Source organism: Larus michahellis, chromosome 4 (genome assembly GCF_964199755.1).
Source record: "Larus michahellis chromosome 4, bLarMic1.1, whole genome shotgun sequence".
Classification (NCBI taxonomy): domain Eukaryota; kingdom Metazoa; phylum Chordata; class Aves; order Charadriiformes; family Laridae; genus Larus; species Larus michahellis.
The window spans coordinates 54779413-54803144 of NC_133899.1; the positions used below are offsets into that span (position 1 = coordinate 54779413).

At 37.6% G+C, this 23732-nt stretch overlaps 1 protein-coding gene across 41 annotated transcripts in view; it reads right to left on the reverse strand.

The window, feature by feature from the left end:
- Positions 1 to 23732, reverse strand: part of GPHN (gephyrin) — a 300307-nt gene that overhangs the window by 14311 nt on the left and 262264 nt on the right. For 22 of the 41 annotated variants that reach the window (XM_074584948.1, XM_074584951.1, XM_074584947.1 and 19 more), the window contains 4 exons: positions 22019 to 22138; positions 17660 to 17718; positions 17276 to 17429; positions 15175 to 15296 (listed from right to left, as the gene is read on the reverse strand). In XM_074584948.1, the coding sequence (XP_074441049.1) occupies positions 15175 to 15296; positions 17276 to 17429; positions 17660 to 17718; positions 22019 to 22138 (455 nt within the window). Of the gene's footprint in view, positions 1 to 5847; positions 5920 to 15174; positions 15297 to 17275; positions 17430 to 17659; positions 17719 to 22018; positions 22139 to 23732 lie in introns of all 41 variants that reach the window. The other 19 variants (XM_074584946.1, XM_074584935.1, XM_074584925.1 and 16 more) reach the window with 1 other exon arrangement.

Genomic DNA, 23732 nt, shown 5'->3' on the forward strand with positions numbered 1-23732 from the left:
TAATGGTGAATACCTTAATCAATGTAAAGTAGATTTTGATGGGAAGTCTCATTTCCAGATGGCAAAACTATTCTGTTTCATTTGGTGATTTTCAAAGTCAGAGTGACATTGTGCACAAGAAGGGAGTGAGCTTTTCTAACATGCTGCAATTGATTAAAAAATTTATACTCTACGTTTCGGAGCATCTACCATCTCCTGTAAATACAATTAAGAAAATTTGTTCTGTAAGGATTAGATACAGTTTATAAAACTATTCATATAGGTAAGTAAGCACAAATCCAAACTTTCCCTCAACAGCAGAAATCCCCATCTACAGCAGATTGTGTCTGCACAAATATTATGTGTATTGTACATACATTTTTGAAGCCGCAGACACAATGCTTTGCATAAAGAGTCCATGTACTTTTAAGTATACCTTTATATTCTCTGCTAATTTTACCTGTCTGATAAACAGAGTGTCTACTTTACTACCTCAATTTCCTGACCCTCTTTATTCAGTTTTATGGAACAGAATGAGCAGCACAATCTGGAAATTGGTTGAAAGGTATCTGCTGTATGCGTAGAATCCGGTAAGCAGATGCATGGCATTGCAGTTGACATGCCACTTGATTTCATTAATTTGAAGAGAGGGCTTGCAGGATGGCAGTAGACCAGAATATGAGCACCTTCTGGATTCATGAAGAATTCTGATTATCAAAGCTAGTTTGTGGAAAACTGTTATGCAGCACTTGATTACTGAGCTGTCTTTGAACTGAATAGACGCACAGGAGCTTCAGAGCTTGAACAAGAAAATGATGCAAGCCTCATTAAAATAGACATCAGCCATGTAGAAGATTTTTTTCCTTTATCTCTTTCAAAAGAAATAGCTACTATACAGTCAAGACCAAAGGATTCTCTATGTTTTAAGTGCCATTTTGAAGTACCCTAAATTACAGTGTAATTTTCTCTTTCAAATAGAAATCAACGTCTGTTAATTCACTTCTGTTGATCCTATTGTTGTGCTTCACTGCCATTAATTATAAATCTGTCAGCCTTTTCTGTGATACAACCCTTAACACCAGCAGTTTGATACATGCAATTAAACTGCTCAGTTTTATAATTTAATTTAGAAAACAAATAACAACAAATGGTGATCTGCAGGATCCCTGTAAAATGGAACTGGAACATTTAGTTAGGACTGACTTATCAAGCCATTGTCGCAGTACAAAATCCACAGTTCATTCTTAATTTCCAGGACCATTTCCACCAAGTTCTTTGCCACAGCAGTCTCATTCATTCAAATTAACCTCATTACCTGACAGTCATTTTCCATCCTTGTTGTTCATTGCCATAGACAGCTATTACTGTTGGGTGACTAATAGAAACGCTCGTGATTGTTGTACTCTTCTATGCATCAGCCCAGGCTTTTATAAACCCAGGTCTTCTCTAAACCTGTACTTGCAAAATTTGTGCATGCAAACGATCACAATTAGCACCTTAAACCTGCATGCTTTACAGATATACTGGACACAGATACGAAAGATATGCATGCACCATAATGCACCAACTGCATGCAAAAGTGTCTGTTGTGAGTACAAACGCAGAGCTGGGTAACCTTTCTTGCCTACTGTTTTACTTCGTTTGAAAGCATCTCAAGTATTTCAGTTATATGCTGAAATAATCACCCCTTCAGACATGATTCCTCAGAGATTCAGAGGAGCTACAGATTCCTGGACACACAGCGAAAACTGAAGTGATCCTACACCGATCACACTAAAGATCAAAGTAGACCAGCTGCTCCTCTAAACTACAGCAGTTGACTGTAAACTTCAAAAGGCTGGTGCCATCTTGGGTGCCTCGAGTTTAGCCCGTTCTGGCCATGCCCACACAAACTGGGAACAGTGCTCTGTGCTAATTTTGTGTTTTATGAGGTCTCTTTTCTGCTAAACAGATCTCCCAGAAGAAGAAAAGATGTAACTAAGGTGCAAGGACCTGCTAGAAAATCCCCTTGTATGCAAAGATCCAAATCAAGCTTCTAGTTCTACATCAGAAAAAAAAGAAGAAACATCTCCAAAACAACCAAGAATTTACCAAAGTAAAACTTTCATCAAAAACCCAAGAGACTGTACTTACTGTTCTCAGACAGAGATCTCATCAAGTTCAATGACATTTCTGTTTGAGGAAAGATGGGATATGGATTTGATCCTTTATGATTAACTCTCATTTTTCTTCTTGTGCTCATTCAGTTGAGGTGACGGATTTCAAAATGAATAGATAAATGCAGCTAGGCATAAAGACAAAGTCTGTCACCCACTTCTCACCTCATGGCCAAGAGGACTATTTTGCATATCAGTAATTTGCAGGATGCAGAAGAGAGAATACATGCCCTATTAGGTTTAACCAACTAAAACACACCTTCTGTAGAGTGTACTATTGAATGTTATTCATTGAATGTATTTCAATAAATGTAATTCAATGAATGAATATTTGAATGTAATAGGAATTCTGTGTTTCGACTAGTATGGTTTTCTAAAGCAGAAGAAGATCTGATTTTGATGACGTCTGTAGGAACATATGGGCACTCTTCTGAAACTGTATTTGTTTCAAAATTCTCCAGTGTATTTCATCATGTTCTCATAATGTTTCTTCCCTCTACCTTCTGTGGTATTTCCCTGGATGACTTTGAACAGATGCAATGTGAGTTCCCTAAGAATATAGGCCAGCTTGTGAGGAAAGCTGGAATAATTACAGTAGCTTCTGGCTTGTTCAATGTGCCTGTGTAAGTTTTGTCTATCTGATAGCAACATAAAAGAATCTGATAGCAACATAAAAGAATCTGTCTTTGTTAATTTTTGCTGCTCCTTTAATTGATGCTGCTGCAAATAAGAATGCCATTTTGCAGAGTATTCTTTTTCATGTTACATTTATGAACTCAAAGACTTTGATTAGAGGTCTTCAACTCTTTTGCTGAAGTTACCATGAGATCTGCCTAATGGCTTCAACTTTTTGTCTGTATCATGGTATCCACTGTTTTCATGAACTGTTTCAGATGACTTCCGCTCCTATATATGCCAGAATAACAAAAGACTAGAGAGGTAAGAAAAAGAGATAGCCATGGGAGTGCAACAGGAAAAGGTCCCATGTTGTAGAAGCCAGGTGCTTATGTACTATGGAGCACATTCTACATGAAGGCATTACATTGTTGATGGTTGGGTTCTGCATCACATTCTTCTCTACTGCTTGTGTACATTGATCTGCAAGCATTTGCTTGTGAACTGTAGTGATTTTTTTCATCAATGCTGAAAGAACAGGACCAAAGCTTTGATAATAGTTGTCTTCAGGCACTGTGCCATTGTACGAACCTGTGAGCACTTTATCCACTCTAAATCCAGGCTAGTCTGTGTCCATTAAAGAAGAAGCCTGAGAACAGCTGGTTTCCATTAATTAATAAATTATCTCTGGCTATTTTACTGGTGAGGACAATGAACCTATCCCAATACTTACCAGAAACCCACTAGTTTTTCCAAGAAGTTGGATGTAATTGCATTGGTAAAGATAATATCTTCTATTTTATCTTCCTTCTTATGAAGGAAGTGAATCTATATGGATTCACTAGGAAGTTTTCACTCTTGGAGTGGAAAGTATTCAACAGTTGTAGCTGGGTTGAAATAACACGACTGAAAATTACACCACACAATACAATAATCAATGCCAAAGACATTGCTCATCAGTAAAGATGACAGTGCACTGGTGAATCTGAAGGGTAAACATGGTTCTGCAGTTATTTCTTTCAGAGCACTCAGGAAATATGAGAATTGTCTTATACTGACATAATTGAAAGTAAAACATTATGATTGATGTAATTAGTGCCAGTTGCTTATGTAAAGCAAATAGTATTACAAAATCTTACATGTGGTGACTTGGTATTGTTATCACAGAATTTCTTATCTTTTCATTTTGCTTTAGCTTCAATTTTAAGCAAGAGAAAATTTTAAATAAACTTAGAGTGAATTTTAAGTAAATTCATTCCCCTGTAAACTGGTGTAAGTGGTATTGAACTACAGTATGGATATCCCTAGGACAGGTACAAATGCAGTCCCTAAAGGCTGTGCCTCAAAATGAAGGTTTTCTCTGTAAAGCCCCACCTTTTACAGAATCATAACTTAGTCACTTGGGAGAATGTCTTTCTCCAGAAGAAAAATGACTTGGAAGCTACAGGTCACAGGCAATATAAAAATGCCTTTTAAAATTCCCTGTCACCAGCTATGTCTTAAAACAAATAGTTATTTTTTAGAAAATGTCAAATGAAATATGACATCAATTTTTCTTTACTAAAACATAATACAAATTCTCCAAGAAGAGTAAAGTACAGTTTATTAGAAATAAGCAAAGAGAATTAACAGAAAGAGAAACTTACGTTGTTTGGGACCACCAAGTCAATTTTTTGACAGCTGTTAGTCAATGGAAGGAACTAGAACTTCATTTGTCTCTACAATACTGGACTCTATTCCTTTAAGCACAAAGATGTTTTTAATGTAAGAAAATACCCGTTGCATTTTCTCCTGCTAGGGGCTGGTTTTTGTTGATGCTTGCCCCAGCACTGCTTAGAAGAGCCCAAAGGCTCATTTAATGTGTCGTCTAGGTTTAGGCTGTTAGAAATGACATGTGAACTGACTTGTATGAGTTATTCCAAGTTGATCACTTGCTGATCACCAAGTTAATTCCACCTTCTAAGCCATTTCTGATAAATTGGACAGTCTATATTGTGTTCTTCACATTAATCTAAAACGTTTTAAAGACTGCAGGTTCTTGTAAGCTAATTGTAGTTAAGCTTTTTGGGATATGTAGAGTATAGCATAACATTCTAGTGGGTTGATCTCTTTAGTCAATTTAATGAGGAAAACCTAGATTAATGACAACCTGGCTTCAGCATGAACAACTAATTGCTAAAAAAGAACAAGTCTTTTGAAGGCTAAGGATATGGCAGATTGATTCAGTAATGAGTACAGAAACTTGTTTTTCCAGTATACGAAGTGAACATTAAGCTATAACTCAATCCTCCAACCTTTTGTTAGAAAAATTGTCCCATTAACCTCAGTGAGGAACCTCACATGACTAAAGTTTCAGGTACTAGCCTTCTACAGGTTTTTCATTACTTTTCTGTCTATTTCTAATTATTACAAGAATCAAACCGTAGAAATGAATTTTTCTGTTTGTTAATGGAGAAAATGATAGGTGATTTACTCTCCCTCTGTTCTCACTCCTGCCCATTGGGCCTGTCTGTAATAGGAGATAAGTTCTGTAAATTAATCCGTATTATTAAGCCATCCCCCTAAATAAGACCTAGTATGTAATTGTACATGTATTTCGGAAAAAAAGCATGGTGGATAGTTTAAGAGGTGTCATGAACATTCCAGTTGGCCTGCTTTAGAGATGATCAGCACAGTAATGGAAATACAAGTATGCAGGTATGACTGTAAAGTCATAACAATGACTTCCCTGGAGTTGTACTCTGATACTACCTTCAAGCAGGTTTCTTCCTAATTTGTTTTATCTTTAGAAGGGAAAAGCCTTGAAGGATAAAGATGCTTGCCGCTACTGATGAGTAATGTAAACATTCTTCATATTAACAGAATTTTAATTTTATCAACGTTGTGGAGCCATGTACGTCTACAGTGCACTGGTGCATAAGAACTTAACTGACAAGGCAGTGTTATTTAATGGACAGAATAAAACACCATTTGCTTCTGTATGGCAAGCATCGGTAGAATCCGTGCTCCAAGCTCTGCACTGACAGACACCTAGTCGAGCCTGCCTGTGAGCATGCATGTGCCTCAACGTCCCAAGTGTTTTAAAAACAGTGCTCACCAATCTGGTAGGCCTGTCTCCGCAGTGTTCTGGAAGCTCTGTGTCCCTTCTTCTTTAAAAACATCTGGCTTCCTGAGGGCAAAGGAAGCAGAAGGGGTATAATAAAGAGCCAGGGAAGGAGAGAGGCTCCTGGGGTGAAAGGGATGCTCTGTGCCCAGCTGTGTCCCCCTTGGTGGCTCTGAATATTCAAAATCATCATGGGAAATGCTTCTTCTCTGCAGGGCCAGCCAACGGGAAAGAAAGGGAGTGCACGGGAACACCCTTCTGTTATAGTTTGGACAGGCTTCTCATAAGGATGAAGAGTGAAGTTATGGAAGGATTTAGGCTTAGGACTGGGCATGCCAACAACGCGTAGTTCATCTTTCCTTGCAGAGTCTATGAAGAAACTTTAGTCTTGACTTCCAGACAAAGCAAAATGACGTGTTAAACACCTTGACATTCTGGAAGGAGGACCACAGATAATGGGAAAATATTTGGAGATGGGCCCCACTGAAACATTTTTACTCATACTTTCTAGCTTCTTATTTGGGAAATGGGTCTCAGGGCGTACTAAATGTCACCTTCTTGACTACAAGGGGGAAACGTCTGTATTTATCCTAATTTTATATCTCCATAGTCAATAAAGATGCCACTTCATTCATGAGAAGCTTCATACCCAGCTACCCTGCTCCAAGAGGCAGGATTAGAAAAAATGACCAAAACTGAGAATGTTACTGCTATCAGGACCTTATTTAAAACAATTAATGCTTTGCTATGAATTCCTATTTCATGAAGACAGAATTTCCTTTTACATGTACTTCTTCCAAGTCAGTTTCACTGGGAAGAAGTAACTTTTAGATAGCGTCCTTTGTAACAGAAATATGAAATAAGTCGACATCTATGTTTTTATACTCTTAAATGTACGAAAATTAAATGTAAAATGTAAAAAAAATCTTCATTTGACACAAAGAGTTACAAATGTCTCTCTTAAAAAAACTAAAATAAGATGTTCAAGATTGAAATGGACCAGATCATGAATCATCACTGCGTAACCCTTAAGCCATTTCTTCTTTTCAGCTGGCTGGATTGTTAACAGTAACAAAGTCAACCTTCCTCCCAGGTCCCCAGCCCAGGCTCAGCTGATCTTGCACATAGCAGCTGCAGTCTGTCATTTCAAAGATCACTTCTGGGCACACACGGATCCTGTCTGACTGAGGAATGTGAGAAGACTGGGTGAAGTGTGGCTGCACTATTATTATACTGTTACGCATGCACACGGACACTGCTAACATGAAATCTAAAATCCTCTTTATGACCCTGTAAATCCATGCCTGGTTTCTCCTCATAGGTCCTCACAGAAAGGGTCTGTCAGATGAGATGCATACTAATGTTGTTTGAAAGTCATGGAAAAATGCTATAACTATTCAGGTTATAAGTTTAGATGTCCATTTCTTTCTGACAGTTTTCCTAAAATGGCTTCAGTCCCTCGTTTGTTCTTCTATTTGTTGCCAGAGAACAAAGTCAGTCTTTGTTTTTCAAAATAGGGTCATTGTGTCAGGAAGTGACATACAAAAGACTTTCAGATTTCATAAGTGACCCCAGCTTCTGGTTTACTCATCAACCTTACGGACAGCAGTCTCAAAAATCAAGAACTTTCTCCAGCAAGGTTCTAAACTCTAAGAGTAGTCTCATTCTCACAATGTTCTCCAAGAAGGCAGACTGAAACTACAGACGTTTCTAAATGACACAATGAATTACACAAAGGTAAGGAAATCAAAAGCATCTTGTTGAAATTTCCAGAAAGTTTAAAATTCATTTGAGCATCACATATTAAATTAGCCAGAGCTCTGACTGGCATTCTGTCTTTATAGGTCACTGTTGCTGTGTTATCTCTGCTGGTAATGGTCTTCTGAGTTTGTGCTTCTACTACACATTGTCCATTAGTATAATTCCTCTGAAGTAAGAGTTAAGAGATTATTTGTGACCAGGAAAAATATTTTGTTAATTTGTCTGATTTGGTATTTAATACAGTCTGGGAACTTCCCTGAACTTGCTTCTGTTTGAACTGTAGATCAAATTTAAATAAATATCCAATCTTGCTTTCAAATGAGTATCTATCAAAGCATTTGATATAATTTTCTAACGACAATTACTTTCACTGTTCAAATTGTGCTTTATTTACAGTTGGAATTAGTCTAACTTTAATATCTAGCCATTGCTGCTGAAATAGAAACTTTATTCAAAGTTTATTATCCAGGTGGCTCAATATTGTTGGAATGTAATCAAGTCATCTTGTAAGAATATCTTTGTTGAACTAAACAGCATGAGTTCTGATACAGTTGGAGTATATGGTCCACCTTTCAACCACTTAAAAAATTTAATGGTTCTCCTCTGAATTCTATACAATATACTGTTGTTTTCTTGTCCTGGGAATACAAAGGTAAGGTCAAAAATAACCTTCTAATTTTACAGGAGATTTAGCTCTTTATAAATATGCTAGAACTTGTATTTAGCAGATTACTAGCTATGATTCTCAAATCTTCTCCTAAATCTTTACTTCTCAAGATACAATCCTCCATCCTGTAAATTTTACTTACATTCTTTAGTCCTATATATGTCAATTCATACTTGGCTGTAGTAATAATATACTAATAACCAGTTTTCTAAATGATTCATATTGTTAACACAGTGGCTCATCTTCATCATTCACCCTTTCTTTGATCTTTCTGTATCTACTGCCTTTATTAGTTTTAATTATTGTCTTCTACGGTATTAACAGTAAAATTTCAATCCTCAAAAATTTCTCAGTGACTTGGGAACCCAATTCCTATATATAATCTAGATATTAAGGAGGTTGAAAGTCATTTAAATTAGTATTTTGGCTCCTGGAGGCTGAAGTTCTCTTGTAAACAGAACTCCGTCTCCAAGTATTTTTTTTTAAATGTTAACATATGCCTCAATAATAGACCACAGTTTTCATTTCTCTCCAACAATTACTCTGTTTTCAAATATAGGAGGAATTTCATAATATTCTGTCCTCTTTATTATTTGCTGTTAAGTGTCCTGCTCTACTACTGGGCTGTGATTCTATAAATGCTAATTCAGGAAGAAGTCCATGCTTGCGTTGAGGAATAATTACGAGAATGACACACTGTTGTGCATTAGCTTTGCACCTGTCACCTCTACAGCATGAAATTTTATTACCTGTCACACTATGTAGTTTCCTACTGGTAGAGATGATCCCCTGGGACTTGCACTGCCCTGCTTCACAAGTTCTTTCTTTCACCTCTGTTTTGGCTCAGATGTTTCTATGTGTTTTCTGAATATGTGCATTAGATGAGATGACTTGTCACATATGACAACTTATCTGAAGTTTACCCTAATGATTATCAAGAGTTGTGACATACATTAAACATTTCTGCTTGAAAGGAGAATATTCTTCTTGACAGGGCGCAATGAAAGAGAGGACCTCCATATCTGAATCACCTTCAAACCGTTACCCAGTGTCCCTGGATTCATTAGACTATGATCACACTTTAACACCATCATTCTTTGAGCAGATCCAGAACTGAAGTCACTTTAGCAAAAACTATTTGATGTAAGGCCTTTTCTCTAACAAGCCTTTTCTTGCAGTCAGTTGTTAAATGATACTACTACTGCTGCTAATTCTGTCCACAGTGTATTTGATTGTAGACAAGTCAGACATTAAACTGGTGCAGGGAGAGGCAAGGATTCTGTGGCCAAATTCTGCCTATAACTCATATTCTAACTCATATGATGACATACGTCAAGTTAGTATTGCATGAGAAATTTTAGAGTTAGACCAGTTTCCCTCCACTCCAGATGTTCCATCTGAATTATAACACTGATAATTACTTGCAACTCACACAAGTACAGAAGATTTAAACCTCTTTTTGGATGGCAAGCAAAATTCAAGCAAGCTAAAACCTTGAAAAAGATCTTAGTATCCCTTCCAAGATATGAAGGGACTCTTTCAAAGCCTTTACTTTAAGGATATATCATACAGTAGTGCGCTCTCAATAGCAAGGGTGATTTCTAATGGGTTTACCTGTCACTTAAGAGCTATATATCAAACAATATGTCATAAAAGTGAAGTATATAAATGAGAAACTGATCACTTTTGATGTAGAAAAGCTCTCATATGCTGCTGATTTTATAACCATTCAGATAAATTTTTAAAGCAACTGAGCAGATAAGGTGAATTTCCTAAATTGTTCTCCTAAGTAGAGAGAGATTCTTTCTCTCTCCATTATGAAATCACAGGCTCATAAGTGAAAATGCAACTGGAAGCAGCTAATGTTATACACGTCTGAGAAAAATGATAAGGGAATTAGAAAATAGGGGAAATAATGCAGAGACGGGGAAAACACACTCACATAAACAAAGGTAAAAACAGGACATTAAATTAATTACATATGTGATCAAAATTCTTTAGCAAGGGAGTCTCTCATAGAAGGAAAACTCAAAATGGAAGATAGCTTTCTAAAACAGAGGCCCATGCTACAGCAGATTTTCCTAGGGATAAACTTTACAGCCTTAAATAAACAGTGAATACAAAGAACAACACAAATGAAAATCAGACACAAAAATATCCTGATAATTAAGTTAATAGAGTTCCACAGATAAGATCAGAGATGTAACTCTTGTTTTTATCATTGGTTTCCAAAGCACCAAATAATTTCATAGATTGTAAGCAAAGGAAATGAAATTAGAAGCCTTTTTAGCTTGGTCTTATTGTATGAGACAACACACAAAAGTACATTGGAATACCAGTGTTAACTGGCCACTCGTTTTTGCAGTTTTTTAGCAAGTGATTCTGTGATTCAGACAAAGATGGAAGACACAACAGTAAGAACAACATTGGAAGGGTTCTTCCTTTTTTTTTTTTTAGTTTTGCACTTGTTTCTTGTGTTTGAAGTAGTTCTGGAAATGGGATATCTTCCATTTCCACCCAGAAACAGCTCGGTTTTTACACGCTAAGAAAACAAAGAGAGAAAATCTTGGCTTCTAGCCAGACATAACTTCAGCTGTATCGCGTTTTCCAGATTTGTTCTTTTCTCCTATTGCTTGCTTCTAGGATTTCAACTGTAGATTTTATCTATGTGTTTTGGACTTGCTGTTTTTCATTTGAATATTGAGTCATATATACAATTTATGAAGATGCAAACAAACAATGACAATCTCAGAAATTGTTAAAACGCTCCAAAAAGAAATAAAATCTTGGTTTCAATTGAAAATACAAATATAGGCTAAGTGAGACTTGAGTGGCCAGTTCAAAATGTAACTTCACATTTGATTAATATGCAAAGGCATTTTTAAAGTGCCTACTACTGCTCTGCAGACACCCACAGACATTCCACGTGCTTCCCCATTCTCTGTTGGAATGTGTTTACGTGTATCACAGTTCTGGGCTTTGAAGCAGCTGGACAAGCTATTTTCTTACCTAAACACCTCTGAGTGATTCATATGCTGAAAGGAAATATAGGAATACTTACCTCTAAGTTTGTCTTTGCAAATACTACTCAAAAACATTTTTCATGCTTGAATATTAGCTCTGTATATATGACTGACAGAATTTCCATGCTTGTTAAAAAAACTTGACCCGCTGCAGCAATAGTAATACTCAGCTGTGCTCCTTATTAGCTGCTCTCTCAAACTCCATTCAGTGCTTATGGTATACAGCAAGTGACACTCCCAGTAAAACGGAGCAAAAATTTACTCAACGTAAAATGTATAAACAAAAAGAAATAGAAAAAGAAAAAAAGAATATAAACCCCAAATGTGAAATATGGGAAGGGAGAAATACATTACAAGGATACCTTCAAAGAAAAAATTACAAGTTTGTAATTCTCTCTTCTGAAAAGTATTATTTGCCAGTATTTTTATTACATCTGTAGGTATTGCAGGCATATCAAATCTTTCCCTTTTTCACTGTCTAGGTACACATTATACACACAAAATAAACTGCACATATACATGAGCACACACAAACACACATAATCTATGGTTTAACTCTAGTAAACCATATAACAGACACTGAAGGGTGGTTCATGTTTTCTATAAACATGCTAACTAAAACATCAAAGTTATACCCTTTGTAAGATCTCTCTGGTAAGTCTCTTGCATTTGTTCAAGTGACATGGTATTCCATCAAATCAGTCATGTTAGTTCGAAAGATATATACTGAAATATCTGTATGGCAACATTCTTTTAGTAGCTTTATTACATAATGAAATAATACCGTACTTATTATCAAACTATTTTACGTAATCAGATTTTCTCTTTGACTGAAACAGAACTGCAGATGCATTTTGTTCTAAATATATGGGTCGGGCACGTGAGTGTGAGAAGAACGGCAGAAGACTTGCTAAGACAGAATCTTGGTATCAGGTGGGGAAGATTCTTGGCTAAGTCAACAGTACTGAATTATTCTTTCAAAACTTACTGCAAAGTACAAAATCACTCTACAATTGGAGGCTCATTATTTCTATTCTATGAGCTAAAGTAACTAGCTCTGCAGAAATGACTCCCCAAGAATGAAACCAAAAGTTTAAAAAGAACTCTTATTACCTTTGCCAAGGTAATACTATCTCAAGATACAGTGAACATTTTAATAGCGAGGATTCAAAAGTATCAGCCTTTCCTACCTGAAAGCAAAGCTGCAGACACTTGTCTACCTTTAACTGATATATATATGTGTGCTGCCTGGTTTTCAGCTAGCATCCAACAAGTAAAAAAGGGTCACAAAACATGTTTGTAAAAAATATAGAAAAGTAAAATGTAGAAAAGTAATAAAATTCGCTTAGGCCTTAAATCTCGCTACAGGAAAGACACTGAGCTGCTGGAGCATGTCCAGAGAAGGGCAGTAACAGTGAAGGGTCCAGAGCACAAGTCTCATGAGGAGCGGCTGAGGGAGCTGGGGTTGTTTAGTCAAGAGAAAAGGAGGCTGAGGGGAGACCTTATCGCTTTCCACAACTACCTGAGAGGAGGTTGTAGCGAGGCGGGGGTTGGTCTCTTCTCCCAAGTAACAAGTGATAGGACAAGAGGAAATGGCCTCAAGTTGACCCAGGGGAGGTTTAGACTGGATATTAGGAAAAATTTCTTCACCTAAAGGGGTTGTCAAGCATTGGAACAGGCTGCCCAGGGAAGTGGCTGAGACACTGTCTCTGGAGGTATTTAAAAAACGTGTAGATGTGGTGCTCAGGGACATGGTTTAGTGGCGGACTTGGCAGTGTTAGGTTTACAGTTAGACTTGATGATCTTAAAGGTCTTTTCCAGACTAAATGATTCTATGATTCTAAAATTGTTTCCTATTTGTTACTGAGAGCTTTTGAGATTAATTATCTTCACAGACACTCCATGCTTAGGAGATCAAAGAAAAATTTCCTAAAGGCAACGGAGTATGTAGCAATAGTTTTGCCCAATGACCTTAAGTTGACCTTTGATGGTGTTGACTTTACCTATACTCATTTGGTTAGGACAAGGCCATGAAGAACAGACAAGCTTTACACTGTTATTTTGCCAGAGAGGCTACCAGAAAGACGTTCATGGAAAGCATCTTTTCCATTGGATTAACCCACTCTTAATGATAGTATGTAAGTTGATGTTGGCAGTAATGATGATGACAGTAGCAGTAACTTTTGGTCATGGAGGTGGAAAAAGTTCCACCTCCAATATTTTGTTGGAGAAAAACCCTGTGAAACCATTTTATGTAGAGATGGCTCTCAGGAGCTGACAGCCTTTTTGTGGATGTTTTCTTTTTTCTCAGATACGTAAATCTAGGACCTCATCTCTGGATATAATAGTTTTATTTGAGAACTTCGCTATCTGTGTTACAAAGTCTAAAAAAGGTCCTTATAATATAGAAAACACTCTAGAGATCCAGGACATTTAGATACCATTCCTGGAAAGAACAGTCTGATGAGTTTAGACTCTGTTTGCATGAAATCTCCACCTGAAATTGGCAGCATTCATGGGCAGGAGGTTTTTGATATTTATTGCTATTTGGAACACCAATGGAGTTTTGCCAGGCCAGAGAAGGAAAAAGGATGCCTGGATGCAGAGAGAGTATCCAGAAGGGTTTGCTTTCCCTAAGATCACACCAACCACTGTGGTTGCTGTGTGTCACATTCCCTGTACGAATACTTTAAATACAACTGCATTTCCCGGAGCTACCACTCAGGTTGGTTCACATATTGTAAAAGCACACAGTGGTTGGCCCATTCGTATACTTCCTGTCAAGCTAGTGATGTTTTGTATTGAAGCCTGCACCAGGGAAGGTGGATTTTGAAATGAACTATTCCCTAGCAGTAACCTTGTCTCCCTGCTTGGGAATTTTGTCATCAATCAATGCGAAATGTGGGTGCTAAAATTCACTATTTCTTTTTTTTTTTTTTTCTTTTTGATCTGGCCTCACTTTCACTTACCCACAAGGAATACCCTTTTTCTCAACCAGGTGGAGGTGAACCTGAACAACTCCCTATCAAACCAAGTCCGTCAGTTGGCTTGATACCCAGAATGACAAACAAGAAAGCCTGTTCAAAGCCTTTGGGGCCCAATAGGCTGAGGAAACACGTTATGCTGAGAAACGCAAGCCTGGATGACAGGCACTGCACCATCTTGCAGAGGACAAAAGACTGAACCCTTCAATCACTTATCCTAGAGCTCTCAACAGGCGATGTGACTTCACCACCACCGAGAAACAAGATGCAATCACTGTCAGATGAACTGGAAGACTGATCACAGGGTACTACTCTGTGGCAATCAAAGTAAAGAGACCAGTAAAGGAAAAAAAAATTGATTCTTTAAAATTCTTTGACATATTTCTGGAAATGTTGAGCAATATCCAGCAGTGAGGCCTTCCCCAAAAGACTGTTACTTAGAATCTGACAAAATTCTATATTCTAAATTAACTTTGGATGGAAAAGAAACTCTGAGAGAACCTTTCCTTCTCCCTTTATTGGATCAGAAAAAAGTATAGTTGCTGTAGAATTGTCTCCTCTTACGTGTATTAAATATAGTGCCTGTGATGATACTGCAGCAATAAATTCAATTTGCAGCAGTAACAGATGTTTCAACAAACAGAAGGCAAAATAAGACAAATGCCATTCAGTAAAAAATTTATCATATTATTCCTCTTAATAATAGAATAGACTTATTTATTTTTCTAATGAGAAGGGTAAAATATCTTCTCCAAGATATGCCCTGTCACAACACTGTGACACTTGCAATGAGTGGCATTTTCTCTGGTATTTCTTTTTTCCACGGATGCCATAAAGTGCACCGCATGAATATGAAGTGACATCTTTACTAACACGTGGTACTTACTTATCTCCCACAATTCCCAAGTTGATTGTTGGATAGCCATGTTCTTGGATTGTAGCTAGGAGAGTCGAACGGTTACTGTCCCGAATCTTTCCTGGCAAGAGGTCATCTTCAGGATTCAGTAGCTATAAAAACAAGAAACACTCTCAGTCTCCTTGGAATACTGTGCCTTTACACAAGTGCAAATTTTATTCTTCAGATTGGACAGGATATTCTCAGACAACATCATAAAATACATGTGTAAAGTGAGCTAGTAAATTTAATTTAATAAAATATGTAATGTGCTTGTTTAGTCCAATCTTCCATGTTGCTTAGTTTGTTTCTATTGGTTGATATCTGCAAAACCTTCTTTCTCCTTATGAGTACCTGGCTTCTAATCTCAAACATTAGAAACCAAAACACAAACTTTAAGTGTGTGATTTTACTTAAGGTTTTAAAGGAACTTCATTGATGTTGCTAACCAGATTTAAAGGTATTAAAAGAAATTTTGAAGTTCATTGTTACTTACCAATAAAGATGTTTTTTAAATACAACAATCTGTATTGGAATAATAGACAGAAGCTTAAAGCTTGGTTCTTGTATCGATTAGTGTTTTGGATGAAAACCTTTCTCTCAGGATAGTATCATGGCAATTGCCTTACACATGTTACATATTTTGGAAGTTAAACTACAGTACATACATATGTAAACATATATTTTACATATATATGGAATTCTTTTGTAGGACACAGAAGGACAACACATTATTGACAGGAGGTAAATAATACTACTAATAGTAATGACAAGGATGATGATAATGTATCTGTCAAAATTACAGCAATAGGGTTAAGTAGTAAGGTAAGAATAACCGAAAGTGGATCACGGCTAAATTTTGATGCTTTGGCTAGCAGCTCTATTTCTGTGAAGATTTGTACAGGATGACTCAGAAACCCACTGTGCAGGATCTTTTTTTAACACACGATACAAAAGAGAGTGCCCAGATCAGTAAAGGGCCCTTTAATGACACCCAAGAACATTCAGTCATATGGAAGACACTATTCAGAAAATCAACACCTGCAATCTTTGCAGCTCTTTAGATCTGTTCTTCAGGTAGCAGGATGTTTCCTGCTTGACAGACCCTGTCTATGTTATGAAATCTGGGAAGATTCTGTCCCAGCAAGGCTAGCCTCAGCCAGCAGTCTGAGTAACCTTCACTGGGGTTGCGGAAGTTGTAAGGACACCGATAGATGACAAAATTCAACATATTACGAATTTTCAAAATCTTTCAAAATTCTACATATTCAAACTGTACGAGAATACAGCTATTGGGTTTATGTTTGTGTCTGGACTTCAGAAAGTTTGTCTTAAAGGACAGTCAAAATTACAGGTCAAACTTCATTCTGTCTTTAAGCTTCACACTGACTTTTATCTCAACCCATAAGTTCTTTTGCTTTTACTCTTCTATTTTCTCTCTGTCCTGCTGCAGGAGGGAATGAGTGAGAGCTGTGTGGGTGCCTAGTTGCTGTCCAGGGTCAACCCACAACATCTGTGAAATCAGTAAATTAAATTAATCTTGAACCTGCTTTTTCTGATGTACTTAAGACAAAGCAATCAGGAAGCTGGTCTGGAGTTCTGCCAACAGGAGATTGTCTGGACTTGTGCAACTAATACAAAAAATACTAAGGCACGATACTACAGCAAGGCATTTGGTAGTACTACTCAGTTTTCAAAGACAGGTCATCTGCCATTTGCACTAAAGCTTCAGAGGACTGCTGCTCAAAAGAAGTTACTCTTCCGGTCATGCCTAGCAGTATGAATTACAACCCTGTCTACCCCACATGTCCTCCCTGGCTGGCAGGAGGAAAGCAGCTGGCACATGGTTGGATACATTACCAAAATTTTGGCAAAGACAGTGTGTGAGACTTGTGAGAGAGCCCTCGAGGGAGAAAACACAAGCAGCTGATTACGGGTTGATCACGCACAAAAATACCTCATGTCAGCGTGAGTTGCAGCTCAAAAAGTGAATCTGCTTGGGAATAGGGTTGAAGTCACTATCCAAAACACTATACCTGTCCTGAAGAAGATACAGTAATTCAGACCTTGATTCTAAACATACTTTTCTTACCTCATTCCCTGTTGACATGACTGCAACCACTGGAAACTTGTTAACTTCTACTTCGGTTACTCCAACAGTTGCTAAGAGGCCAATCTCAGACGGACCCATGTGGGTTCCTTTAGCCAGCACACATTCACCTCTTTTAATGTCATGTCCTATAGGTCTGAAAATCATAGCACAGGAGAAAAACGAAAGAAAAACAGAATGAGATTTAAAGTATCTTTCCTTGATTGGTCCTGCTTCGGGTAAGCAGTGTGCAGGGATGTTCATTAGTCCGATTGTCAAAATGGCAGTACTACTTATGGTCAAACAATGACTAAAAATCACCAGTTCTTCTATTACAGAGTTTTTTCAGAGATATTTTACTGTTTATAAAGTAGGCTGTTTACAGACCTGATATCTTGGCCTGGTCGAGCCTGTACCAGGATTCGAACCTCTAGTTCTTCAGTACCCTACAAAAACAAGGAGATTAAATATCGTCAGCTGGGTTATTCAAAAAAGATTAATCAGTTTTAATTTCTCAGAAGCCTACACAGCTTACAGTATTCATTACACTGAGACCTTAGGGTTTAAGCGGCATCATTGTTCTCCTGATCTGTGTGTCAAGACTGTAATGCAATGTGTGCTAAAACTGAACAGCTTTATAAGAAATTCTGTTTTTGATGAGCTCTCACCAGGGAAGGACGAGGACTGAATACATAGCTTTACCTTCCTTTTTTTGTGATCCCTGTGTTTATATATCTGTCCTGTGCTATGTCCTGTGTTTGTCTGTTGATCTGGTATACCAAGTGGATTTTTTCTACTGCTCTCAGACAACTTGATCTGCTCAAACAATTTCAAAGATGGCATTTCAAAAAGAGCATTAGTCTGACAGACAACATGCCACTACATCCACAGAAAGGTGGGAAGAAGCTGTATGCCCTAACTGTTTCAGAATTTTCATGGTGATTCTGGTAGTGGAAACTCCTAATCGGGAGCTTTGTACAAGTCAGAAATAGGCTTATCCGTCATGTTTATTTACTGTGAGCGACAGCGGCCTGAAAAGTCCTATGCTTATTTTAATACTTGTGTTTACTTCTTCAGAATTTCAATGGTTTGGTGATTCATTCAATGCCAATAAATGGAACATGACCTATATTGTTAATATTTAATTTATAGGCCCTGCAAGTGGGTTGATGATATATACACTCAGCTTTGAGATAGTGCCAGCCTGTCAGTACCATTAAATCTACACTTAGACTGGATCAGATTTTGTTTTTACATTATCATATAGTACTTCATACTTCAAGTACCTCAAAGTTATAAATCGGACACTAATATTACAAGACAAACAAGGCACGTCATTGTCATTTGGTATTTTTACAGGAATGATAGTGCTCTATAGGACACTGTGACTTGTCTCTTTTCTTAAAGGCGATATGGACTTCATTTTCTGAGTTCAAATTAAGTGCTCTACACCAAAGGCCCCAAAGTTAAAGTTAATGAACATGTTGTCACAGATTGTGATTCTGTTTACCTACTGCGAAGATGGATACATTTAAACCCCTGAAAAGCAGGACATGAAGAACAAAAACATCAACCCGGAAAAACCTAATTTCTTACTTTATCACAGTATTTTCAAAATATGCTGTTAATGCAAATTCTGTTTCTTTTATATCTGCTCCTCTTATATCTGCTCCTCTTATATAAAAGGAGAGACTATTTTTGGCTGCTAGTGTCCAAAATGTCTGTGCTGGTGCCCAGGACGTCCTTTTATCTCCCTTATCCCCACCTGAAGCTGTAAAAGACACCTTAGGGTTGTGATGAAAATCTTGGGCAACAGTTAGTCTAAGAATTATTTTATTTTTATGACACACTGGGGATGGTCGGCCAGTCATGAAGATTTGAATTTTCCATATCTTTGATGACATTTAGAGATAGCTGGGAAGTTTCTAGGGAACGAAGAGGAGTGCCAGTGATACATCTGAGTAATAGAAAAGGTCCTATTTAGGAGTCCTGGATTAGGGGGAAACAGGAAAAAAAAAGGCTTTTGAGAAATTTGGTAATCCCAGGTTTGAAAAGCACTGTGGAAAGTGTGACTGTGGACAACATGGTGATGTGCAGAGATTGTTATTTGTGGAATCGATGGATATCCCAGAACACTTCAGGAATACAAGCTAATTCAAGGTGACTAGGGGTAGGGCTTGCAGGGAGGTATGGCATTATGCTGAGAACATCTTCCATTTGGTGTGTATCAGGCAGCATTCTTCTTGCTGTGTATGAATGTATTTTGAACTATGTCTGAGTGGTTTACTCTGATGCTGTAACGGCCAGCACCCATACTGATACATGGACGCTCGGTCTTGCTGTAGGATCTAACTCTTGTTTTGGCTGATCACATTGGCCTCCTTTTTCCTACAAGGTGACATAAAAACTCAAAATGAAAAGGGTGTAGACATGCTTTTGCAAGGATCGGTTTTCCAATGACTGCATTTGGCCAGCTGATGAGAATTTTTCTTCCTGCTGGATAGATGTAATTCCTTTCAGGCCTGTGACGACTACAGTCATTTGGGGAATGCTTGCTATGATATTTAAGTACTGCTACCACAACTAGAGGTCAAGAAGCTCCCTTTACAAGTACTCTGTCTTTTCAGAAGTACATATTTCAGATGTGAGAGATTTCATTTTGCTTAAATCCCAGCCCTGAAGGAGTTCTTAACACTAAGAAGAGAAATATTATTGAAATATGTAGCCACCCAGGCATGAAAAGAGAGAGAAAAGGAACATATTAATTAAACTATACTAATTATTTATGTACAGGATTAGCATATTCAAGGACTGAAGTAGAAACTGAAGAGTCCTACCTCACACATATAGGCAGGAAAAGGAAGCTGAAGGTGGCTGGCCATTCGCTAAAAAATTCAGAGTTTCAGCACATAGCCAAATAATCTGTTCTCACATGCAGAGGAGAACATGCACAGAAAAAGTGGAATCCAGGAAGACAGCCATCCAAAGAAGAAGTAGAAAATAACAGGTTATTATGTACATTGCTCTGCAATGTGGTAGTCCTGTCACGATGAGGTGGGCAATAGCCACAGAAAATTTGCTCAGTAAGGCTAATGGAACAATTAACTACAGCGAAGGCAATGGTATATTTTAAGGGAACATGTAATCTATGCATACACATCTGGAACCTCAAAGCAGGACTGACTCAATAAATTCTCTATTAGGAAGAAGGTCGGCCTAGACAGCTTGCTGACTTCATGAGTTGTAAAAGCCTGTGTATTTACAGTAATAAGGCATGAGAAAGGATCAAGAGACTGCGTTTGTGTTTTTGCTGTCTTCGTCAGCTTTGAACACTAGAATTCATCTGCTTACGCCTCAGCTGCAATCACAATGCTAGCACACAGCTATGGGGAAGTGGAATAGCTTGTCAGAACAGCAGCAGAGGAGCAAGAGAATCATGCACACACTTTATTCCAAAACTGAATTTGGAAGTTGCGTCAATACGAGATGTGTCTTCTTGCCTTAAAATCTGTCAGATGATGGCCAACATGATGATGGTGTCCTGAAATCACAGCTGGCTAAGTGAAGGTAATGATTCAGAAGGAATTCTCTGAACACAAAGGAAGAGAGAACAATATTTAGGAAGTCTAAGATGGACTGTTTGGGATACAATTGTCTACAGACAGCTCCTGTGCTTCATCAAAAAACACATATTACTTTGTTAAGGCAACTGTGCGTATAGAATTAATACTACAGTACATTTTTTCCTGTGGTTTTTTGCAGCAACTGTAAGGTAGGGCACTAATATGATTTATAGGTATGCCGAAAAATCTGTTCAAATTAAATGGAGTTAAGACTATGTTCTGGGGGAATGTGCACCTTATCAACTTCCTGGCTTTCAGAGGTCTTAAATTCAGTAATTTTCCAATTTTAAAGAACCACAGAGGTCTATTGAAGAACATTAGTTGTGGTTTAAAAAATTTTGGGGGGCACTTACTTCAGCTGTTACATAACAAAAACCCTTATTCTAAACATGCATTGATTGCATATTCTCCAGAATCCACCAAATTCACCTTTGCTGAAATGAGACCAACTCTGATAATACAGAACCATCTTCATAGCATAATCCAAGTCATCCCATGGATTTTGCAACACCTAAACCAGTTCACTTTCCCACGGAAAATCATATTCAGCTTTAATTACATCAGCAATAATGCTGCACTGTAATATTTCTATGTATTATTCTAGGATCACTATGTATTTTAAGAAAACTTTTCCCCTCCTTACTTGGTGAGTTTAGGAGAACTTTTAAAGTCCTCATCTTGCCAAGTTTCAGGATGATCCTGAAATATGAAGAAGATGGCTCTACTGCTAAATGTGAACTCACTAGAAAAAAAAGGAAATAGAATGTCTTGATTGCCACTACTCTGTATTTTAAAATGTCAATACCCTAGGCACTCAAATTGGACTGTAGTTACGGATCTCCAGGAGGCATTTGCCTTTCACTCAATCATGCTCCCAAATACTTTGGTGGCAGAATTCAACAACTATGATGAAAAATCAATGTCAGGACACAAAGGTCTGTGGTACTATTATCACAGCCTGAAAAAGTGAGTAGAATTGCCACTAGGAACTGATGTGAAAATCCTCAAACTTCTGAGATAACAGAAGCTTTTCTGTAGGACTACCTTTCATATTTACAGGATCGTATCATGAGCCATTTTCTGCTGCACACAAAAGAAAAATGAGTTTTAACTTGTGACTCACATCATCTGATTCCCTGATGAGCTCTGTATCTTCCACTTGCACCACTGCATCAGCACCACATGGAATTGGAGCACCGGTTGTAACGCGCATTACCTGACCAGGCATCACAGTCTGAGTGGGCTGAAAAATAAAAGAACCCAAAAATTAATTTACTGGAAAACAAAAAATCTCAAACCATTTCAACTTTATGGAAGTAATCTTAAAGACAAAAATTCTTATTTGTGGCATGAATCTTGATATACTACCAGTGATATCAACAAGTATAAAATGAAATGTATTCAAAGAGCATTAGGTCATTGCTTCAGATCTGGCTTTTTTTTTATGGCCCCATATTAAGTGGCTTCAGATTTTCCCCCTTAGATTTCTATCACAAGAATATCTCTCAGGAAAAGCAATACACTGATACTCTGGTTGGCTCAGAAAAATAACTGGTTTAGAAACATAACAGTGACCTTCTAGAAACTTACATGGGCAAAAATCTAGTAGTTCTCCATACATAAATACTTTTGCAGGGTACTCTGGTCCCCAGAGTCGAAATTTCTTTGCTCTGGTTTGGTTGGATTTTTATTCTGTTCAGTTCTAACAGCACACTATAGATGTAAAACCATCAGCTTGTAAGTAAAGAAATTAACCAGACGCTTAATTTTTAAGCGGATTTCCTCATACTGACAGAGATCTCAAGAGTAGTTTATCTATCTTTGTGGGGGTCAGTTTAGCAAAGCCTAAAACTGATAATATTCTACAATTACATAAAGTCACAGTACATTACAAAGTTTCAGCAAAAGCAATAAAAGAATAGAAAAATACCAGAACAACATGATAAAACAAATGACAATGCTTTTAATAAAATTTCTCACCAGGCAGCCTATTTTAATATACATTTTTCGAAATCCAGAGCAAAATTGTAATTTGACCATAAACACTTAAGAAATAAATAACTAAAAGAAAAATCTTTCTAAAAAAATGCAACTAAAAGAAGCTGGTATGATGATGGAGATGTCATTGCTGGAATATGAGTGCTTGCTCCCTGCAGCGCTTCAGTAAAGGCCAACTCATTTAGGCTGTTAGTGAGCGTGTGCTACACACTGATCTACACAGTTGTGATCAGACCAACATATTCCATATGTCACATGTATAATTCATGTGCAAATTAACTCTATATTCCATATGCAGCATCGGAAAATGTCCAGGACTTCTCAGGCTGTGATTAGCATGTATTTGATAGCGACCCACAGACCTGCAAGCAGGACTGCCCAAGCACTATTGCGTCCTCCTGCCCGGCCATCATTTACTCCATGACTTTTGACAGGAGGCTGTTAGAATCTGCAAATTCTAGACTGATGGCCAACGTTTCAGCTGCACAAATCTGTGTTTGCCTCGCCCACTCTTCTACTCTATTTCAGCACTGTCACAAACTCTGAAATGTGAGTATTACTTTGAAATGTGTGTATTTCAAAGGTTGCTCATTGGGACAGAAGCCCCATTGAGAGGCTGGAAATGGTTTGTACCTGGTTTATCGCCGTATCCCAGTGACCTATGCATCCCAAGAAACAACTGAGCCTGGAGTTGATTGAATCCTGATCCTTTTCTAAGGGTAATGGAAATGTAACTTCCTTTGAGAAGAACATAAATAAAATGCTAAAATAATTTTTAAAAAAAGATCACACCTGCCATATGTCATGGTTAGTGTGTTTTAGGGCAAGATTCATGCTAT